The sequence below is a fragment of the Anguilla anguilla genome, chromosome 13 (genome assembly GCF_013347855.1).
Source record: "Anguilla anguilla isolate fAngAng1 chromosome 13, fAngAng1.pri, whole genome shotgun sequence".
In the NCBI taxonomy this organism is placed as follows: Eukaryota; Metazoa; Chordata; class Actinopteri; order Anguilliformes; family Anguillidae; genus Anguilla; species Anguilla anguilla.
This window is the reverse complement of record NC_049213.1, coordinates 39252535-39275037: the sequence shown is the minus strand read 5'-3', so window position 1 is coordinate 39275037 and position 22503 is coordinate 39252535. Positions and strand designations below refer to the sequence as shown.

Below are 22503 nucleotides of genomic sequence, written 5' to 3'. Positions count from 1 at the left end.
AAGCATTTGTTGCTTGAGGGCCTGACATGTTGTTTACATCCGTAGCAGGGTATTTATTTTCCTTTTTTGCCCTTGGACAGTAAAAAAGGCGGAGCTTCCTCTGCCCTGCCACACGCTCAGGTGATTGGCTGCCTCCCTGGACGCGCGAGGCCGAGTCACACCCTACGTTAATCTCTTTCTCTCGGTCGCTTTCTCTCTCATTCTCTCTCTCTCATGTCTGCAGTCTCTCTCTCTCATTCTTGCTCTTGCATCTGCAGTTTCTCTCTCTCTCTCACGTCTCAGTCTCTGTCTCGTACTCTCTCATGTCTGCAGTCTCTCTCTCCCTGTCTCCCCCTCTCTCTCTCTCTCTCTCTCTCTCTCTCTCTCTCCCTCCCTCTCGTGTATGCAGTCTCCGTTCCGCTGCGTGGGTCTCACTGTGGGGCTAATTGGATTGGCTGAGAGGCCACAGGGTCAGCTGACTCAGTGCTGGCTGCGCCAGGGTTTACTGCTCCCTGACAAATTCTATATTAGGAGGAAGCTGCTGCATACAGAGCCCCTTCTCCTACAGATACACCCCCTACTCCTCTCCTCCAATCACAGGCCTCGTAATTCCTTTAGCCGCACCCCCTACTCCTCTGCTCCAGTCACAGGTCTCTTATCGCCTTTAGCCACACCCCCTACTCCCCTGCTCCAGTCAAAGGTCTCTTATGTCCTTTAGCCACACCCCCTACTCCCCTGCTCCAGTCACAGGTCTCTTATGTCCTTTAGCCACACCCCCTACTCCGCTGCTCCAGTCACAGGTCTCTTATCGCCTTTAGCCACACCCCCTACTCCCCTGCTCCAGTCACAGGTCTCTTATGTCCTTTAGCCACACCCCCTACTCCCCTGCTCCAGTCACAGGTCTCTTATCTCCTTTAGCCACACCCCCTACTCCCCTGCTCCAGTCACAGGTCTCTTATCGCCTTTAGCCACACCCTCCACTCTCATGCTCCAATCAGCAGTACTGCTGCATTTCCTTTATTTACGCCAGGCTCTCTCGCTGCCTCTTCCTTCCGCAGAAAGTGAACGCCGCTCAGCGTCAGCACCAGGAGTCTTTCCAATGACCAAATGGTCAAACCTAAACTGTTAGGTTACCCTCAGTCATTTGTACATGTTTTTAGTGTGAAGATAAAGAAGTAAACTTAGTAATAGGTGGTGCTGCTACAATGCTGCAATCAATAATTTACCGGTGTGAACCAACAAAGTACTATGATTGGCTGAAACTGGACCGCTGGGAGGGCTGTTTGGGCATCTCAGCACCGGTGAATCATGAAGTCGTTGATTGGCCGCACACAGTAATCCACATCTTGTTCTCGTTCTTGTGGTGAAAATATGTCCTTCTGAGCTGCATTTAATGACTTCAGGGTTCTGAAAATATAAAAAAAATTACTGAGAGTTGGACAAAAACATTTTCTGTTCTGGTACATAATATCATAGGATGTGTTGATGATACTGAAAATATGATTTTTCCCCTTCAATGCAATTGCATAAAACAACATTAATGTAAGCATGAAGAAGGAACTCACCAACGTTTTTAGCATTGCTTTAGACTTACTGGTCTAGTGTTACTGATCTCATTTACTTTATTGATCTTATTTAATTTATTTCATTACCTCTCTTTTTGCATTTACTTAGTTGCATTTTTAAGTGCTTTTTAGTGCCTTTTTAATTGTATCTTTTTATTTATCAGATCTTTATTCTAATTTAATCTTTGTGAAGCACTTTGTGTTGCACTAAGGTGTTTGAAATACGCTATGTAATTAATGGTTGATTGATTGATTAATTGTTTAATTGATTGATAGTATCCATCAATTGACTTTGGGCCTGTTGTCTGATGCATGCTGGGAAGGGGGGCGGAGCTCTGGTGACTCATGGTCGGCTGACTGTTGGGGTTTCCTTGCAGAATGCGGGACAGAGAGCTACAGAACGCGTGCAAATGGGGTCTACTGCTCGCCCTCTGCCTGGCGTCGCTATGGGGACGGCTGACCCTGGCCGCGTCGCACAGGAGCCACATAGGTAGGTCAGAGGTCAAAGGTCACTTACTTCCATTTCCTGTGTAATGCAGCAACCAACAGAGTAGGGTTTTTATTCATTTATTCATTTGTTCATTTGTGCAGGTAAAAGGAGGATTTCAGAGTGATGCTCAGTAAATCATAAGAGGTGAAAACATTAGTGAAAATTGGAGAATAAAGTGAACTTGCACAGGTGAAGTATAAAATCCCTGTAGGGTCTGAGTTCTTCAGCTAAGTTTAAAGATGAATTCAGAAATGCTCAACAAAGAATGGGTGATAATGCTTATATACAGTATATATTTGATTTACTGTTTGGGATTTATACAGCTGTTTAGATACAATGGGACTGTTTTACTAACACCTTTAGCATGTGGAAAAGCACAGGCGAAACTAATAACACAACCAATGATTGGTGCAAAAACCAAACACCATGGCCAATCATAGGTCGTGTTATTGATTTTGCATGTGCTTAAGGGAACAATCGGTGCAGGTGTATTTTCCTGCTTTGTGAATGAATAGGACTTCCAGTCATTGACGACAGGATGTTATGGGACGTGCACAGCATAAATATAAAAATGATATTTACAGCTGCTGCTGCTCAGTTCTTAACTTTTTAAAATTGTATTAAGTGGGAACCTGTAAGAACCTGTTTACATTTTAATTGTGTTTTTATTTAAGCCTTGTTTATGTAAGCAGGCCAAAGTCTGATTGAGATTTAAAATCTCTTCTCTGGCCAAGGGGGCATTGTGAAAGACAAGCATCAAAGCCGTTCACAAAGACGACACAAAAAGACAAGACACTTAAGTAGTATAAAAAAAACTGTCTAAATCCATAAAATCAGTCAAATAAAATATATGTAATATTAAAAATGAGAAATGGAGAAACAGAAACAATGTACTGTTTACCTGTTACTGCACTGTTTACCTTCACTGTTTACCTGTTATTACACTGTTTACCTGTTATGCACTGTTGAACTGTTACTGTGCTATTTGTGTCAACCACATTTTTTTGTACATTTTTTCTTACATTTTTACGCAAGAGGCTTTTTAAATATTTATTTTGAGTTAACAAGAGCAACATCCACCTTCATTTAAAGTGAGATGCATTTTTGCTTTGGTAATTAGCAGAGAGAGATTAGACTAGACTGCAGGAAGAATCCTGTTTTGTTGGCAAGGCAAACTGTGCTCAGAAATGTGCAAAAAAAAAAAAAAAAAAAAAAATCCTCAAGAGGCATTTTTTAAAATTCTTTTTTTCCTGACATGTCTTAAAGGAGGTTGTGATTCCTCATAGCAGCTCAGTGTGAGGTTTTTATTATTTTATTACTCAGCTTTAATGTTTTATCGCCCTCCTGGTGCGCACTGTTTGCATTCCAGGTAGGGGGACTCGGTACTCAGAAAGACTGAAGACCTTGAAGGATGGGGGGGTAGGGGTGGGGGGTGGGTGTGTGGAGGTGTGGAGGTGTGGGGGGAGGGATTTAGCAGGCAGAATTCGGAGTCTTCTTCCTGCGAGTGCCACTGTCACACACACACCAGCAGCATCCAAAAGTCTTTGGCAAGAAGTATTCCTTTTTTTCTTTTCTTTTTTTTAACCACAGGAGAAATGTCTCGCATTGTACCGACACGCCTGGTCTATAAAAAAAAAAAAAAAATTTTAAACAAGAGAGGGGATGCATTGGTAAAAGGAAGTGATTCATTTCCCAAAAAAAACCGAAAAACAAAAGATCAATCGCAGTGGTAAAACTAAAATTTCGGGGGGAGTCGACTGAACCCACACTCTGAGCTGACCAGAGGAGGGAGGAGGATGCTCCCCCCCCCCTTACTGAGTCTGGTACCTTCCAGGGATTCTTCCTGCTTGTCTTCCTGGGACTTTTTCGCGCTGCTGTGGCCTCTGTCTCACTCTGGGGGGGTTTAGGCCCGGGCTAAACTGTGTAGCGGGAAAACTGTGTGATGTGCGCTATGCAAGTAAAATCTGATCTGACGATCGCTTGACTTCATCGGGCTAAGGAAACGTCGCATAGCCGCGTAGCGAGGCCGCCACAGCCGTTAGCGTGCGCGCGGAGGAGTCGCGCCAGCAGGGGGCGACGTTGGGCTCTCCCCACAGCGGGGGGCTGGAGAGGGGGCGGGGGGAGGAGGGGGAGGGAAGCTGATTGGCGGCTCAGTGAAGAGCGCTGCAATCAGCCGGAGCTCCAGACACAATCGATGGCCACCAGCAGCGCTCGGCAGGCGGGTCAGGCGGTGGCAGATCCGGCACGATCCGGCAGGTTCCAGTAGGTTCCGGCAGGTTCCAGTAGGTTCCGGCAGGTTCCAGCAGGTTCCGGTAGGTTCCGGCAGGTTCCGGCTCGGCCTGGTGAAAGCTCCTCTTCAGGCTCTTAATTTAATTTGAGGGGTCTGAACTGCAGCCTCCATAACGCGTACTTCTGCCGGTGGGGGGGGGGGGGGGGGGGGGGGGGGGGGGTCAGGGGCGACTCCACAGCAGGGGGGTGGGGGGGGGGGGGGTCAGGGGCGGCTCCACAGCAGGGGGGTGGGGGGGGGTCGTTATGCAACAGAGAGGGAGGTGAGGGGGGAGAGAGACGGCAGGAGGGAGGAGGCCCACGGGAAAACTAGAGAGAAGATGGAGGGATGAGGGAGAGAGAAGAGAGAAGGAGGGAGTAGGTAGAATAATGAGAGGGGCTTCACATGCTGGGTGGAGAATGCCCCCCCCCCCCGCTCTCCATCATCATGTGCATGTGAGTTAGATTTTTATTTCGGAAGAGCCAAACCTTTTAGATGGCAGAAATGGGCTCATAGTCGGGCCAGTACAAATAACTATCATTTGAATCTCTCTTTTAAAAAAAAAAAGTAGCAGCTAGAAATTGTCACCATGACACAGCAAAAAAAAAAAAAAAATGGAGCGCGCTTCCGTGGGCCAGCTCTGCGGACTCTGCAACCCCACTCCAGCGGGAACGTGATGCGCCAGACTGAACCGAATATCTGAGCTGAGTTAGAACGCGCGAACACCGCCAGACGGAAGGCTCCTGAACGGAAGCAGGCGGTGATTCTCACATTGGCGGTACGGTTAAGTTCGGAACGTGGGTCCGGGTGGCTGTCGCGTGCGATTTTTCGGGGGAAGGCTGGTCCCATCAGCGCCCGCGCCCCCGTTCCCGCCGCCCTGCTCCATCACTGCACCGTCAGGCGTCCGCTCTGCGTGACTGAGCCTTACAGAGTGCTCCACCTGTCCGATCACACCTGATCAAACGCGCGCGCTAAAGACAAAAAAAAAAACACATTCCAGCCTAGAGGGATTAATGCCTACTGACAGAAGAGCAGCTTCTAACTCCATCTGTGGCAAGCATCTTAGGAACTGCGATCCCCACCCACCCCCCCCCCCCTTCTAAAAAAAAAAGAACTATAAAAAAAAACTATATATGCAAACATTTGAGCAGCATCACTGTTTGCATGAAAATGTCCGCAGGCGATGGTGACAGTGAGGAAACACTTTGACCCGACGTGGGAACGTTCTGTTCTGTCTCAGTACAAAAGAGACTGTCAGGCTGCTGTAGTGCGTGGATTCTGAATGTCTGTATCTCTCATATTATTCCCCCAACCTTCCACTTTCTTTATCTTCTGGGGAAGCTACCCGTGTGTAGGAACATTGGACAATATTTCATTTTACATACTCGGATGACTTCTTGCAATTTTTTTTGCCACTTATCTGGGTAATACATGGAACTAAAGTATTATCATGGGTACCTATTATTGTATCTCTCTATTCTTATGCATTGGAAAAATATTAAGTTGACCTTGCGCGATACATTGCAAAATTAATATTCATTCCGTGTCTGTTTTAAAAAAATGATTTTCTTAGCATGTGTTATTAGTACCAATAGATTGATGAACATAATTGTTTTATTTGTCTAATTTGCAGTTGAATAATTGCTATTAATCAAGCGTTTATGCTCCAGTGTCCTTTCAGCTATCTGTGTTTGCGTTTGGTTTATATTTTTATGACACCATCTGAAACTCCCTGCAGCCCCCGTAATGATGCAGCTTAAAAAGGCGACATAAAAAACTACTTTTCAGCGTCGATGGTAATTGGGTGAATGCGGTTTTTATTTTGGCAGATTTAAGAGTGTGTCATTTATTACAGTCATCGTGCTGAAGGCACATTTTGTTTTTAACGCGTCTCGGAGTTGTGAGCTGTCAAACTTTACAATGTCGCAAATGAATAAGCGTGACGGGGAAGCAATCGTAGATACCTGCGCACTGTAGGCAAACCCATCGGATGGCAATTTGCGTTGTGGAGTTACTCTGACGACTCATAGTCTGCTAACTCACATTCACACAGGGGCTTCAGCAGTCTGGAATATTCTGATTGGTCAAATGCTTGTGGATTAAGTACTGAAGTGAGTAAAGTAACACAGGTATGAATATGTATAAACTCAGTCTTGCGCAGAACCTCTTTCCCTCTAAGGAAAAGAATAGTTTATAGGTTATACACCTGGTCATGTTATATCACAGCAGTTGTGCCCCTAATTCAATTTAATTCAGATGTATAATAATTAGTAATTTTCAAAATATAGGAAGTATAAGGGAGGAAGGTATGTGACTCGCATTTCAGGCACTGCAGATCTCCCTGAATCTTCCTTATTTTGCACTCATTGTGCACGAAGAAATGGTTCAAATGTTTACCATGGGACCTTTTCAACTGAGCTCTATTGTCTTGGAAGTATTTGCACTGTATTATTGATCTCAATATATGATCCTAAATCATGTGTTACTTTTATGTGTAAATACATTGACATTCAGTAAATGTATGTGGTGTCCGCATCTGAAAAGCCATTCATGTGTCTGTGTACCGTCGGTCCTAAAGCTCATAACCGTTTACTGAACATTTACTGCCATTATTCATTATTACAACGACGGGAGGTGTTGATTCAAAGATCCGAAAGCAGACTGATAATTTTGCAACAAACATGATATTAATATAGTAATACCGCTAGTGCATAATAATAGTAATAATACTTCAGAAAATAGGCAGTTTTGCCCTGAAATGGTTTTCCCTCCACCATGAAAGGGCTGAGTGATCTTGCATATTAGAGCCGTTTTAATTATTAAAGCGTATCATTTATGCATTGCAGTGGAATTATCTTGCGTGAGAGGACGGAGGCACAGCCCTCGCTCACGGCACTGAAAATGGCACGCTTTCGGTCGGTGCCTCCTGGCCAGTGCGATTACACACCCCTCCCTCCCCAAAAATGGGTCCGCCCAGGTTTCTAGAACTTTCCGCGGCACGTACTTCAGCAGGTGGCGTGTGCCGTGCATGCGATGGCATCCCCGTGTGCAGCATGAAATATGCATACGGACTGGGAGACCCCTGAAGGCATGTCTGAGGGTAAAACGAACGACTTCTCCTCTCACGTGCGCCGAAAAGTTTTGCATACATGCAACATACGCGTGGCTGAATAGGCTGGCAAATCCTGAGCCAAGTCTATTTTATTTTTTTTTCCATCAGAATTACCAGAGGAGACAAGAAACAAGAAATAAATATGCTCCTGTTTTTCATGCAAACTCGTGAACGCATGATGCACCTTTGGAGACATCATGTCAGTTTCCTTTGGCTGCTATTTCAAGGAAGGGTTTATTTTAAGAAAAGCTTTATGCTGCTGAACATCTACATCACACCCTAGGACAAGGCTAGAACAGTTAAATAAAAAAATAAAAGTATGCATTGTGGGATAACAAAAAAACAAAACAAAAAAGCAGCTCTTACATTTTGCCTTGTTTGTAGTGATGCACCCTCTAATAGGTTTGTTAGCTCTTAGCAGTAATTATTTGCACCTTGTTTAGCTGAGGTAGATTTTTTTCGCGGAACCAGACAGTGAAATTTTATAAGAGAGAAAAGGACATAATCACTTTTTTCTTCACGACTTCATGTAATTTAACCGAACATAATGCCACCCTCTTAACTGTAGAATGAGAGGCCGTATGCAGTGAGAAGGCGGGCTGCAGTCCCTCGACCCACCAGAGGGGTCGCTGTTGTGCAGTGAGACAACGGAAGATGGAAAAAAAAAAAAAACCTTTCCCACACTGCGGCCAATTATCCTCTGTCCTGGTTGGCTGCTGCTCACAGCGGGGGCTCAAGGGGCGCGTTGATGCACCGAAAACAAGTGCTTTAGCGGGACAAGCCACCGGGTCCCTGAGATTTAAAGGGACAGCTCGCTCTCCGGGCCTTCTGGTGTTATTTTAGTTTCAGTGCAAGTTTTCACAGGCAGTGTCTGTGTACAATGAAGCATATTGTAGATATGTACAGAGATTTCTGGCAGCCTGCTGGCTTGTCAGTGGTGGGTGTATGTTGGGGAGGATGGGGGTGTTGGGGGCCTAGGGGCATTGGGGAGTTAATGGAGCAGCTTGTACAGAGACATTAGGCCTCCAGAGGTGGTGTGTATCGCGTATATCACCCAATTGTTTTTCTAAAAAATTATCCTTAAACTTATTTTTTGATTCTAAATATTTCACATGCAACTGGAGACTGCTGAGCTCAAGAGAAGAAGTATTGGCACAAGATTTATGTTTATAACTGTGAATAGACTATATAAAATTAGTCTCTTCATATGTACTGTAATGTAATGTTGCTGTACATGCCACTTTGGAGTTGCTTTTATGATGTATTTTCTTGCTTTAGACCACAAACCCCTCTAACACCTCAATACCAGAAATTGTTAAGCCAGCAGCTCATCAGAGCAGAGTTGTCTTTATCTAAAGTATTCATTGCACAAAAATAACTGGGACAAAATCAAAAACATACACTAAAGCCAAAGTACACAAACTGTAAAAATATCAAAAGCACCAGAAAAAGAAATGTCCTCTTAAGTCTTCTAATTGGCAGATTCCCAGTGAGATAATCAGGGATGGGCACAGTCACCTCACAGCAAGGAGGTCCCGAGTTTGAATCCCGGCCTGGGCCTTTCTGTGTGGAGTTTGAATGCACTTCCTGTGCCCGCATGAGCTTCCTCCGGTACCTTCCAAAGGTAGGCTAATTGGAGGGTCTAAATTGCCAGTAGGTATGAGTGTGTGAGTGAATGGTGAATGGGGCCTGTGATGGATTGGCAAACTGTCCAGGGTGTAATCCTGCATTTCACCCTATGCATTCTGGGATAGGCTCCAACCCACCCATGACCCTGACCAAGACTAAGTGGGTTAGATAATGGATGGATGGATGGATTACCAAGACCAAGTGGGTTAGATAATGGCTGGATGAAATAACAGAAATACATGGGTTCGATAATGGATGAATCAATGGATGGATGGATGGTTGGAGTACCAGGAATATGTAGGTTTTATAATAGATGGAATAACAAAGAGATAAGTGGGTTAGATAGTGGATGGATGGAATACCAGGGCTAAGTGGTTTAGATAATGGATGTATGGATGTATGGATGGATGGATGGATGGCTGGATGTGGTGAGATGTAGATACAGAGATAGCAGCCATTAGTGGGAGGGTGCTGTGGCATTTGGTGAGGCGGTGGGTCACACTGAGGAGGGAGGAGGACTGGAGAGGGGGAACGCGACGGGTTTTCCGCGGCTGTTGGGCTGCAGGGTGCCCGCCGGTGCAGTCCCCGGGGGCCCTGAGGGACGGAGGGCTGTGGAAATGCCAAACGCTTCTCACGGGTTCGAGCGGCGACCTTTCCGTTCCCCAGCGGGACGTCTGTACGTCTCACTCTCAGGGGTTCACTCCTGCACTCCTGTCCTCCGACGGCTCAGCGTGTGTGTGTGTCTCTGAGCTCAGTGTGTGTGTTGCTCAGTGTGTGTGTTGCAGAGCTTTACACACTCTGATGAAAGCAGCCGCTGATGTATATTCATTAGCAGTGAGTCACCTGCTTCCTGTTTGGCGCTGATTGCATTCACTGTTATACCTGGAGATTATTGCAAATGCTAATCATTCATAGTCGGAACACAAATAGAACATGCCTGTTCCAGCTCATTTTCAGAGAGCTCGTGGAAAGCTGGCTTGTTACGGCTGTGATCTCTCTCAGAACCCAACCTTCAGTGCTGGTTCTGCCATTCTGGCAAGAACGTGCCGGATTGATGGTCCTCTCTTCCTTTTGCGGATGAGAAGAGAAGCTCTGGACTGCAGTGTATAAATATGTAATGGTTCTGTGCTTGAAGAATCAAAGTGCTCTGCTTCTGTGGTAGGCACGCAACGGGGTGGTGTGTTTGTAGCGTATAAATAACAGGGCTCTGCTCTTACTGTGGTAAAAATGAAAGGGGTTCTGTTTCTGCAGCAAAGGAACTAGGAGGTTCTGTTCTAGAACCCTACCCCAGTGTGGCTGTGGAATTATGGGGTTCTGTTTGAGAACCCTACTCCAGTGTGCCTGTGGAATTATGGGGTTCTGTTTGAGAACCCTACTCCAGTGTGGCTGTGGAATTAGGGGGTTCTGTTTGAGAACCCTACTCCAGTGTGGCTGTGGAATTAGGGGGTTCTGTTTGAGAACCCTACTCCAGTGTGGCTGTGGAATTAGGGGGTTCTGTTTGAGAACCCTACTCCAGTGTGGCTATGGAATTAGGGGGTTCTATTTTGAGAACCCTACTCCAGTGCCCCTGTGATACAAGCCATTTCTGAAACTAATTCCGCTTTGTCTCACCAAATGTGATTGTGAACGCGGACTTGATTTACAGTAATCACATCGTAAGTGATGTGGGTGAGCCGCTGTTCACTGCTGTGCTATCTGTGTAATTTAATAAATGTTCTGTACCCAGGGTGTCACGCTGGAGCTGTACAAATCAGCGGGCAATTAGCCTCTCTCTCCGATGTTCAGATGTGCCCTGTTTGCATTCTGCCGCTCCGAACCGCTGATCTCACAGATTCCAGCGTAAGCCTCTTGCTTTTCACCGCCACTGGAGGAAATCACCCAAAAAAAAAACACAGTCACAGGCTGAAAAGGCGGTTTATAAGGGAGCGAAAAATCAAAAGTGTTTAGCGCTGTGCTGATTTACTGCAATAATAAAACCAACCTCGCTCTTGCATTCTGTCACGGTGATATTCGCCTTATATCATCATACAAAAAAAGTATTGAAATACATTGTGTTTATATGGACTTCTCAAGATATACAACAACAATGAGCAGGAAAAAAAAAAAAAATTAATTTTGATAGATCCTTGAAGTGGGAATTTGCAGGTGGTGCCCAAGAATTAGCTTTCCCGGATGACTGAGGAGAAAGAACATCGAGTCTAGGGGCCCTTTTCAAAGTACACAAATCCCGACCTTCTGGAACGTACCTTTTCCCTGGAAGGATTAGCATCGGATTACCATATTATCGGATTACCTTGCTGATGGGGTAGCTTCATAACCGTGACCTTTTCTCCGCTGATGAAACCGCTGAAGACTCACCCTGGCAGTATAAGCCGCGGGATTAGAGATCGCGGCGCAAACGTAAACAGAGCGTCTGCCAGCTGTTCATCGGTTATATTGGCCTTTAAATGTTGCATGTTAAGTGAAGGAAAAGCTGTTAAAGGTGCTCTCCTCCAGCATAATCTGGCTTTCCTTTCCAACGCTCATCCAGGGCTACAATAGAGAGGAAATTTAAAATGGTTTTCTAAGGTTTTTCTTATTTATTTCTTTATTTATTTTTTTAGCATTTTGATTAATGCGGTAACTTTGAGGATTCAGCAAGGCTGTTCATGCGATGGGAAGCGTCCCAAATAATTTTTTACAGCAGTGTTCTAAAATCATCGCTTAATTGGGTCATTTTGTTAGTATAAATGTACACAAGTTTCTCATATTTTTGATCATACAATATAGTGGTTTGTTGTTTATTTTATATAATGTTTTTTCGCACATCGTTATCAAGGGTGGCAGTTACTTTGGAGGACACTTCACACCTGCCACCCGATTTATATAAGAAATTGAATAGCTCTCAGGTTCAGAGTGATTTCTTGAGCATGCTCAGATCATGTGAATAGTAATTACATCATTAGAACTGTGCTGCATCCAGTGCGATGCATGTCCGTGGTCAGTTCTGATGATTCTGAACTTTCCGTTATAATGTGCTATAAGGGTTTGTTGTGTGTTGTGTTGTTTGTTGTGTAAGCGTTGTGTGTTATGTTGTTTGTTCTGTATTGTTTGCTGTGTATTGTTTGTGTATTGTGTTGTTCATTGTGTATTGTGTTGCTGTGTTGTTGTTTGTTGTGTATTGTTTGTTGTGTTTGCTGTGTGTTATGTTGTTTCTTGTGTATTGTTTGTTTTGTGTTGTTTCTTGTGTATTGTTTGCTGTGTATTGTATTGTTTGTTGTGTGTTGTTTTGTTTGTTGTGTGTTATTTGCTGTGTGTTATGTTGTTTGTTGTGTTGTGTTGTTTGTTGGGTGTTGTTTTCTGTGTATTGTGTTGTTTGCTGTGTGTTATGTTGTTTGCTGTGTATTGTATTGTTTGTTGTGTGTTGTGTTGTTTGTTGTGTGTTATTTGCTGTGTGTTATGTTGTTTGTTGTGTTGTGTTGTTTGTTGGGTGTTGTTTTCTGTGTATTGTGTTGTTTGCTGTGTGTTATGTTGTTTGTTGTGTATTGCTTTTTGTGTGTTGTGTTGTTTGTTGGGTGTTGTTTGCTGTATGTTGTGTTGTTTGTTGTGTATTGCTTTTTGTGTGTTGTGTTGTTTGTTGGGTGTTGTTTGCTGTATGTTGTGTTGTTTGTTGTGTGTTGTTTGTTGTGTGTTGTGTTGTTTGTTGGGTGTTGTTTGCTGTATGTTGTGTTGTTTGTTGTGTGTTGTGTTGTTTGTTGGGTGTTGTTTGCTGTATATTGTGTTGTTTGTTGTGTTGTGTTGTTTGTTGGGTGTTGTTTGCTGTATATTGTGTTGTTTGTTGTGTATCGTTGTGTTGTCAGCCAGAGTCACCTTTCTGGCGTGATTCGATAGCGGCCCTCCGTGAGCTCCCCAGCACGCCCGGGTGAGTTCATACGGCTGTCATGGTTACGGCGGCCGGAGTAAATCCAGGACAGTGCGTGATGTCACCATCTGCCCTGGGATTGTCTTGTCTGGGCGGCGGGAATTATTTGCCTGTCACCATCGCAGTCACTGTGGATTTTTTTTGGGCCTTATTGCCACCCAATGTAATGCTGTCCTCAAAATCACTCTCTGTTTCACCTCCATCGACATTTACACAGCCGTGTGTGGGTCATTATAGGCACTGGTAATGCATGTGTGGTGTTTTCAGTTTTATATCACCATATACTGCGTTTCTATTTAGATATCTCAATTTTTGTCATTTATACCTCTGTGTGTTTATGAAGTGTTTATTTTCACAGGCATCCGTAAAAGGTTAGTGTTTATGAATCACGGTTGCCAATTGAGATTCATAAATAAAGTGCAGTGAGTTATGAATTGAATTTATTTTCAATAATAAGTGACCCTGCCGTAGTTTAGCACTCTGTTAAACGGGAATAAATCAGAGAGGGCATTTACACAAGGGGATCTGCGGTCCTCTGACTGTTGGACCCTGTACACACAGAGCTTTTTCAAAACGTTTCAGGAGCATCCTAGAATGTGTTGGCAATACAACAGTTGTAGCCTGTGTGCACACAGGCAGCAGTAGGAACCGTTCGCTAGCCACACATTTGCCTACCTATGAGTGTTTATCGATCAACCAAATCATGGGTTTCAACTTGAGATGCGTTGTGCACCACCTCCTGAATATGTTGTTGCCACAACGGTTCAGTAAATGTTTTGAGGTGTACACACTCATAATTAAATTCCGTAGTACCACAACTTTTGTGCAGAATTTGTTGTACGACGGATTTGAAAGCTCCGTGTGCGTACAGGGTCTTAGAAGGGGAAAAGAAAACTGATAGAAGCTCCCCAGAAACAGCAGCCGCCACCATATTCACCTGCGCACCTGGAGAATGAACACGATGGCCGTGTAGTATAGGGCATAGGGTGCTGGGCTTGTAGCTGTAAGGCTGCAGGTTTGATTCCCAGTTGGGGCACTGCCACTGGACCCTCAAACCAAGGCACCTAACCTGAATTACCTCAGCAAATGCCCAGCTGTAGAAATGGATGTACAGAATGTAGTCTGCGTGCATTGCTCTGGGTAAAAGCGTCTGCTGCAGCTTAAATGCCTGAAGTATAAAACTGTAACTGTACTTCAGTGCTAACGGCTCAGTACAGCACTCACACTGCTTCACGCTAACGTTCAAGTAAAGGAAATACAAGATTAAAAAAAAAAAAAGAAGAAATGCAGTCGATTCGCTTTCTGTTTATTTCAGACGGAGCTTAATCACCTCGTGCTTTTTTCTGAGCGCGCTCAGTGCAGGGAGTTAATATGAAAGCCGTGTTGCGCGGTATGATAGCGCCTTTATGTTGCTCTTCAGCGCTACAAAATTGGAAATCGCTCTGTTCACCGGCTTTGCCTTGTTCGTTTACTCGGACTCGCGAAACACTGACAAGGATGCCGCCGAGGTAGCTCTCGCAGTCCTAAATGTGTAGTTACATTTACATTACATTACAGGCGTTTGGCAGACGCTCTTATCCAGAGCGACGTACAACAAAAGTGTATAACCATAACCAGGAACAAGTATGACGAAACCCCTAGAGAGAAGTACCGGTCCAAGTGCAGGGAACAACCGCATAGTTCAACTTGGACCCTGTGGGTTAAACTGATTAACACTAACACAATGAGAACGGCAACAACGCAGTCTATGGAAAAAATACAAGCAGTAGTTAAGACAGTTAATGCACCTAAGTCACCTACGAAACAGCTGCCTAGTTACAAGCCTAAGCTTACAGTCATTTACAGGGGAGTAGTTACCGACGAAACAAGGGTTTGCATTTGGGTCTCATCCGTTTCTGGCTCTGTTCGCACGGCGAGGCGTGGCTGTGCGGCCTGGGTTCTGGCCATTTCTGCGTTTGCGCTTATCCTGGACAATGATGGAAATAATGCGGGCAGGTTGTTGTGTTTAAAGGCAGCCATTGCCTTAGATGTAATAATAATAGTAATAATAATAATGATAATTCCTGTCATTCATATAGCGCTTTTATCTCGTAAGTCAAATTGCTTTACAGTGATGAGGGGGAGACTCACCTCAGCCACCTGCAATATGTCACACCCACGTGGGTGATGCAGGGCAGCCATTTTGCACCAGAACGCTCACCACACATCGCCTGAGGTGGAGAGGGAGAGAATGATTGTTTTAGCCAGTTAAACAGGGGGGATGATCAGATTGCAGGATGTGTACGCCAGGTTGGGAATTTGGCCAGGACACCAGGGAACCCCCTGCTCTTTGTGATGAGTTTCCCGGGATCTTTACTGACCGCAGTGAGTCAGGATCTCCGTTTAGCATCTCGTCGGAAAGACGGAAGACTGATGTATAAATGTGTAGAAAATAATTTGGTCACATTGAGTCATTTGCATCTTCACGTGTTCACATGTCACTGGCCTTTTGAAATGTTAACAAAATTTTTTGCACGTGAAAACAAAACATGTGACTTGGCGTGAGTCATGAAGTAGCGCGGGTTACTTTTCTCTGCTCTTGTCTTATACTGTAAGTGGGATTATTTTTTTGCTGTGGAGAGGACTGGTGTGGTGGGAATTTTGCGAAGGAAAACCTTCTGGGAAAATCTTCAGTTTTGGGGAAAAGCGGCCCTATAGGGAAAATGTTCCGTAGGATGTACGTTTGGCAAAAGCCTACCATGGCGGGGGGGGGGGGGGGGGGATGATAGATGTTTAGAAGGGATCAGTGAATGCTGGTGTTTTGTTGTTGTTTCCAAGCACCGCCAGGTGCCTGTTAAATAAGGACGGCCGTTTGTTTTCCGGAGGGCCGCGTGCCAGCCCGCCGTGGGGCCTTCTCCTCCCCCCCCTCCCCCCGCACCCCCCCCCCCCCCCCCGCGCGGAGCCGTGGCGGTTAGCGATGACTCGGCTCTGCAGTGCGCCGCGCAGGCTGGGTAAACACGAGAGCTCTTTGTCACGGCAACAGCCAGGCCCCCCCGCGTGACCGTCAGGGGTTATGGATATCTCCCCTCCACAGAGCCGACACCCCCTTACCCCCACCCACACCCACACCCCACCCCCACCCTCACCCCCCTTACCCACACCCACACCCCACCCCCACCCTCACCCCCCCACCCACACCTGACCTGCGCTAATTTATTCCAAAACCCTTCCAGCGGCCAAACACCCCCCCCCCCCATGAATAACCTGGCTCCTATTTCATTTGCGATTGATGTGCCTGTGTCTTCGGGACGGGAAGGGGGGAGGGGGGTGGGGGGGAGGTGGGGGCCTCCAAGTCAGCCCCAGATTTTTCAGTGCCCCTCTCCGCCCCGGGTCGTAATAACTTCAGAGACCATTAAGTCGTGAGGGGTGCTAGACTGCCCCCCCCCAGGGGTGATGATTCATCCATCAATAGTACCTGCACGCCGCCCCCCCCGCCTCCGCACCCTGCATGGAGGCAGAGAGATGTACGACACAGACAAGCGCTTTATTCGCTTGGCACGCCCGTACATCCAGGGCTGGCCAGACTCGGCCATCTGCTTCCCCCCCCCACCCCCCCTCCCCCCCCCCTCCACCCCAACCCGCCTCAGACGAGGACTGCCCCCGAGGTCCGCAGAGAGAGCAAGGGAAGGAGAGAAAAGAGAAATGAACAGGGCTGGAGCTCGGCTTCCGGCTCCAGGGTTGCAGGTTTGATTCCTCAGCTGGGGCACAGCCGCAGTTGTGCGCCTGAGCGAGGCGCTTAACCTCGAACCACTTCAGTAAACATCCACCTGCGCTAATGGATTGTGTGTACAGTTTATAAGCCGCGTAAGACACTCTGGATTAGAGGATCCGCTAAACTCCTTAAATGTAAACACACCTAAATGCAGTGAGATGAGGACCATGGGGGTATTCCACACAGCAGGATTACTGAGTCAGCTGGATAACTGTGCTGAGTAAAACCCGGAGAAGCTCTTTTTTTTTTTTTACTTCAGTCCGTGTTCCAGGTTTGGGAGGGTTCTGGGTTTTACTCAGTGCAGTTATCTAGCTAACTCAGTAAACTTGCTTCCTGAAACAGGGCACTTAAAGGTGTCGAAATGGAATTTGAATTAACGGAAATTAAGAAAAGTACCTAATATTCACAATCGTCACAGAAACTATCCTGCACATATATTTCTGTAGGCATATTGATTTAAATCCTACACGTAATCTGTTATAATAATTGATAACCTTATTGGAATTTAACCTTAACCTTACAGCCAGTGGGATTTTCAGCTACAGAATAACCCTGGGAAGAAAATCACAGAAGTGGACTGAGATGCAAGGCTGTGCTTATTGGAAGATTGCAATCTGCGGGAGAGAAACCTTGTTCCTGAACCCTGTTCATTCTCTCGCGTTTCGTATTGCGTAATCTTGTTCGGAGGACGGTTTGCAGACGGTCCGTCTCAAGCCGTGTCTTCCTCTCGCTGCTGAATTCTTGAGGAAGGCTCAATTTTAATTTTAATTTCAGACGAGTCGTTCCTGCTGACTGGAGGGTTTCTGTTCAAACACGGATGCGGTGCAGTTTGTTTCCGAGCTGCTCTGGACGCTGTGACGTGAAAGCAGATGTCGTTCCGAGCGCGTTCGCCTACGGCGTTCACGAGCTCCTGCCTGTTGCGGTCTTGTTCGGCTTGATTGGTGTCAGCGGTGGGAGCTCGGCACCGCCCCCTGCAGGGAGGTGAAAGAACTGACAGGTCGACCGCTCAAAAGATCAATGAATTTTACTGCGCTGATCATCTCACTCCTGTGTCATTGTGGTTTTCTTTGTGTCTCTGCCTGAATCTCAGCCAGTGATGAGGACTCAAAATCAAGTCACCCCCCCCCCCCCCCACTGTGCACACTCCCTGCTGATAAACCTTTGATGTCTACCTGAGATCTTCCATTTCATTTATTATCCTGAAAACTCATCCGATTTTTTAAATCTCAGAATGAACCCTAAGGTCTGCTGGTTTGATGCGTGCACACCGTATGGAGCATCGCAGCCGTCAAAGTTCTGTGACGGCTCACCTGCTCCACCTGCCCGGTTCTGTTGGGGCACTTTTTGGGTTCCTGAACAGGAGGCTGGTGGGCGGAGCTAGTAAGAGCGGTCGTCAGTTGAGCCGCACCTGTGCTGGGCGATGTGTCCCATTTAACGCTCTCCCGCTCACATTCCAGTGGGGCCTGTGTCACGAAACAGGGCTACTGAGCCAGCTGAAGTAAAAACCCACAACAGCTCTTTTCTTTTTTACTTCAGTCCATGTTCCCGATTTTGGGAGGTTATCGGGTTTTACTCGGTGCAGTTATCCAGCTAACTCGGTAATCCTGCTTCCTGAAACAGGCCCCCTGGTATATTGGTTTTTTTTCAGTTGTTGCATCTTTTCATGATACTTTTCACTCAACCCCGCACAGGCATACACAGCTGATAGCCTACAGACTTCCAAACCTTGTGTCTTTCCTTTTATTCTGCATGTGTTTTTGTTTAAGTGAATTCATTAATGTTTTTGCCCTGTGATTTCCTTGTGTGTTCTCCCTCTTCTGTCATGGCCGCGTGAGCCAGGTTGTGACAGCTCCATCACAGAGGCTGTGGAAAAAAGCAAACATGACGGGAACTCTGTGGTTTCTGTTTCGGCGTGATGTAGACGTCTGGGCTGAGCCGGGTTTCTTTTTAAAAGTACACGTTCTTTGACTTGCTACAGAAATATTGCGTTTGTCTTAAAAACAAAACAAAACAGAAAAAAAAACAAAAACTCAAGTGTGGCGAAGTTAAAGAAAGAAAGAAAGATTTCCTGACAAGTCGTGCGAATTGTGTTTGTTTCAATAAACACATCAGATTTATCGCCAGCGTCCCCCGCTTGACGTGCATCTGTTAGTTTCGCGTTTGCGTTTTCCTGGTACGCTGCCTCTCTGGCACTTTGTTTCAGTGCGCTTCGGCTTCAGATCCGCGATGCGTACGGCAGAGCTCTCCCTTCAGATCACGTCAAATTAGCGGGCTGGGCGATGTCATGGTTAGCGGAGAGGCTCGGGTTTCTCTCTCCTCCCCCCCCCCCCACCCCCCCCCCCCCCCACCTGTTCACAATAGCGCTTCTGACGTCCTCCTACAAGCGTGAGATGATGTGAGATGATGCGCGTGAGATGAGATGCGCGTGAGATGTGCGTGCTGTGAAAACTGGGTCCGTCAGAGAAGCCACGTCGGTAGCGTCGAAGGCGGCGGGTTCTCTCTTCCTCTCCGTTCTCTTTTAAGCAGTCGCTCCCTGCTGCTGTCGGACCGACGAGGCGTGACTGAAGGAAGTCGTGTAATGCAGTGCGTGCGTGTCTGTCCCCCCCCCCCCCCCCCCTTCACCGCTCTGCTTGAGAACTTCTAGGACAGGAATTTAATTCCGTTTTTATCTGATTTTTTTTTCAGTTTTAGGACCAATGTGTTTGATGGGTCTGCTTAGATTTTGCTGCCCGTCCTGCTGGTGAAAAGGTGTGCTGTGTGTTTATTGCTGGGCAGCGTTCGACATAACAAAAAAACAAAAACAAAACAAAAACGCACAATAACCACGCTATACAGGCAACAGTGAACACGCAAATTCGGCCATCACTGCTTGTTCTCTGAGCAATTCCATAAATTCGCAGGTAGAATATTGAACATAACATGGGACAAAAGTTCCTAGAGAACACAAGCACATTCTATGCTTCTCAGTACGGCACACAGAATTTCTCTTTCTAACTGCCATTTTCACAGTTTCTGATGTTTGGTCATGAGCTCTCAGGAAACTCCTTGAAATGCTGTTGTTGTGGTCTATATGATGCCTAACAGTTCGTACTGAAATAGAAAACTTGAAAGACTGCACGTGTGAAAGGCTCAAAGCAAATTTAAAGGGACGTGCAGACATCAAACGGACCTTTTTGTATTGTACGATTCACATTTTATATAGCAGTCATGGATTGAAGGCTTTAAGAAACACACAGTCTGTGTGTTTGACAATCACTGGCTTTGGAAGAGCATATCGAAAGAATTTCTTTAGCAACATGAACATTTCTTCTTCAGTTTTTTATTCGTATATGTATACACACACACACACACACACAGGCGGGTGACAAATTAAAGGAAAACCTAGAATATATGAGTGGAGAAACATAACGAATGCAGACGCTTCCATACAGGTGTACTGCATGATACCATTATGCAATTAACATCCTATCATGTTCTGTGGCATGTATAAAAATGCTGAGCAGGCCCAGTTGACCTCGGTTTTGGATCAAGATGGCAAGAGGAAAAGATCTAAGTGACTTTTGAAAGAGGGTTCATTATTGGGACACGGATGGCAAGAGCTTCAGTCACAAAGACTGCTTAGCTGGTTAGTGTTTCAATAGGAACAGTGACTAAAGAGACATCTGCATTTAGATCTATGGGAAAGACATCAATAAATAGGGTTGGAAATGGTGGTTGAAAGTACACATTCGATGACCGTGATGCTTGTGCATTAGCATGATATGTCAGGAAAAACAGAAGAGCAACTCTTCCTCAGAAAACTGAGAATGTCAATGCAGGACGTGTTCAGACTGTCAGCAAGAACAATCCATTGAAAACTGTATAGAGAGGAATATAATAGTTGGGTTGCAGTGCATAAACCCCTCATTACAAAGACAAATGCATATTGGAGAGTTCAGTGGTGCAAAAACCATAGGGACAGGTCTACAGAGTTATGGAAAAAAGTGATATGGTCAGATGAGTTATCCTTCACCATATTCTCGAAAAGTGGGCGAGTGCATGTGCGGCATCCACCAAGAGAACAGGTACAGGCCTGAATGTTTGACCCCTACAGTGAGGGTGTCCGGTGGCTCTGTTATGCTGTAGGGGGCATTTCCCTGGCATGGTTTGGGTCCACTTGTCCCCTTAGAGCACAAAATTAGCTGCCTTCTGCTTTGTCTTAGTCATTTTCTCTGTCTTTTTGCAGTATGTTGGAATTGTGCAGAGCGTTTATATTTGCATTTGTTCTGAAAAAATTCCCTGTGGTCATAGGTGCCTCCCTGCAGCTTGCACTGTACGAGAGAGTGTGGCTAGAAGATTTATTATTATTATTTTCCCCATCCAAGGAAGCCGTTAGCACTCTGAATTGAAAATGAATAGACTCGGTTTCTGGAAAGTGAGCATGCTAGTTTGTGAATGTTCGGAACGCTCGACGAGGTGTACTGTTGTTCCACACGTGCGCTGTAGAAAGCGTGCACATGTGTTGTCTTAATCCAGTCTGAGAGAGCTCGGCTGGTGCTCCTTTTGGAGAAAAGCCAGAATGGGGCTTCAGACGCGGTCTCATCACACCGTTACAGGTCAAAATATGAATTATATATGAAATATTCTGCGCCTCATGTCAGGAAAGGCTAGATATCCAGATCATGAGGAGGAAGTGGAGCTGGCAGCTGTCCCACTCCCCAGAAACCTAAGATGGACCCCACGGGGATGGGGGGGTGGGGGGGGGGTGGAGGCCCAGGAACCGTTGGAGAACATCTCCAGAGTCAGACCTACTGACGGGGGGAAGGGATGCCACTGGAAAGAACCGGAGAAAGAGGCTCAGAGCAGAACGAGATGGAGAGTCATCGTAGATCACCTCTGCTCCTCTCACAGAGATGTGTTTTTGCTTCTTTTCATGCCGCACCACAGGAAAGTTAGGAAAAATACCGCTACTCGAGGATCGTCGCCGTGGAGATTATGGAGAGAAGGGCACTTTAACTCTACAGTGAGTAAACGCGGGCAAATGAATCCACGGACGCGAGTAAATAAAAAGCGCAGCGGTGCGGTAAAAATATCTTTTCAGATCTGCGTGTCGGTCCCGGTTCCAGCGAGGGCCGCAGCGTCTGCGCATACCTGCTGTCTCCGCGGATACCCGCTGTTTCCACAGATACCCGCTGTCTCCGTGGATACCCGCTGTCTCCGCGGATACCCACTGTTTCCGTGGATACCCACTGTCTCTGCGGATACCTGCTGTCTTCGCGGATACCCGCTGTCTTCGCGGATACCCGCTGTTTCCGTGGATACCCGCTGTTTCCGCGGATACCCGCTGTTTCCGCGGATACCCGCTGTCTCCACGGATACCCGCTGTCTCCACGGATACCTGCTGTCTCCGTTAAATGGGCAGCCGGTTGGAGGCCTTAAGATGCCGGGCCTGTGGAATTCTTCAGCCGAACGGCGGTTTGAATGAGTCGCTGGCGCTGAACCGCCGTGGGAAGCAGCCGGCCGAGGCCCTCCAGGACGTGATTCAGACCGTTCCAGTCTTCCCGTCCATCTCAGTGTGCTGGCACACAGATAAGAAATATATATATATATATATCTCCTTCACATTCCCCCCTCCTTCCCCATTAAAACATGCCCACAATAGCTCTTATACTCTGTGAGGAAACGTAATTATGCCAAATGGATGCAATTTATCACTTATTACTGGCGTAATAACTGCGTATACATCATTACCGGGGTAATCACTCTGTATAAATCATTACCGGCGTAATAACTCCGTATAAATCATTATCTAGTACCTCTTTATTTCTGTT

At 46.2% G+C, this 22503-nt stretch overlaps 1 protein-coding gene across 1 annotated transcript in view; it reads left to right on the top strand.

Annotated features, from left to right (window-relative positions):
- The first annotated feature begins 1272 nt into the window (after positions 1–1272).
- Positions 1273–22503, top strand: part of LOC118210892 (chemokine-like protein TAFA-2) — a 34299-nt gene continuing 13068 nt past the window's right edge. Inside the window, exons 1-2 of the mRNA XM_035387394.1 lie at positions 1273–1313; positions 1922–2034. Coding sequence (XP_035243285.1) covers positions 1288–1313; positions 1922–2034 — 139 coding nt within the window. The 5' untranslated portion in view covers positions 1273–1287. The remainder of the gene's footprint in view (positions 1314–1921; positions 2035–22503) is intronic.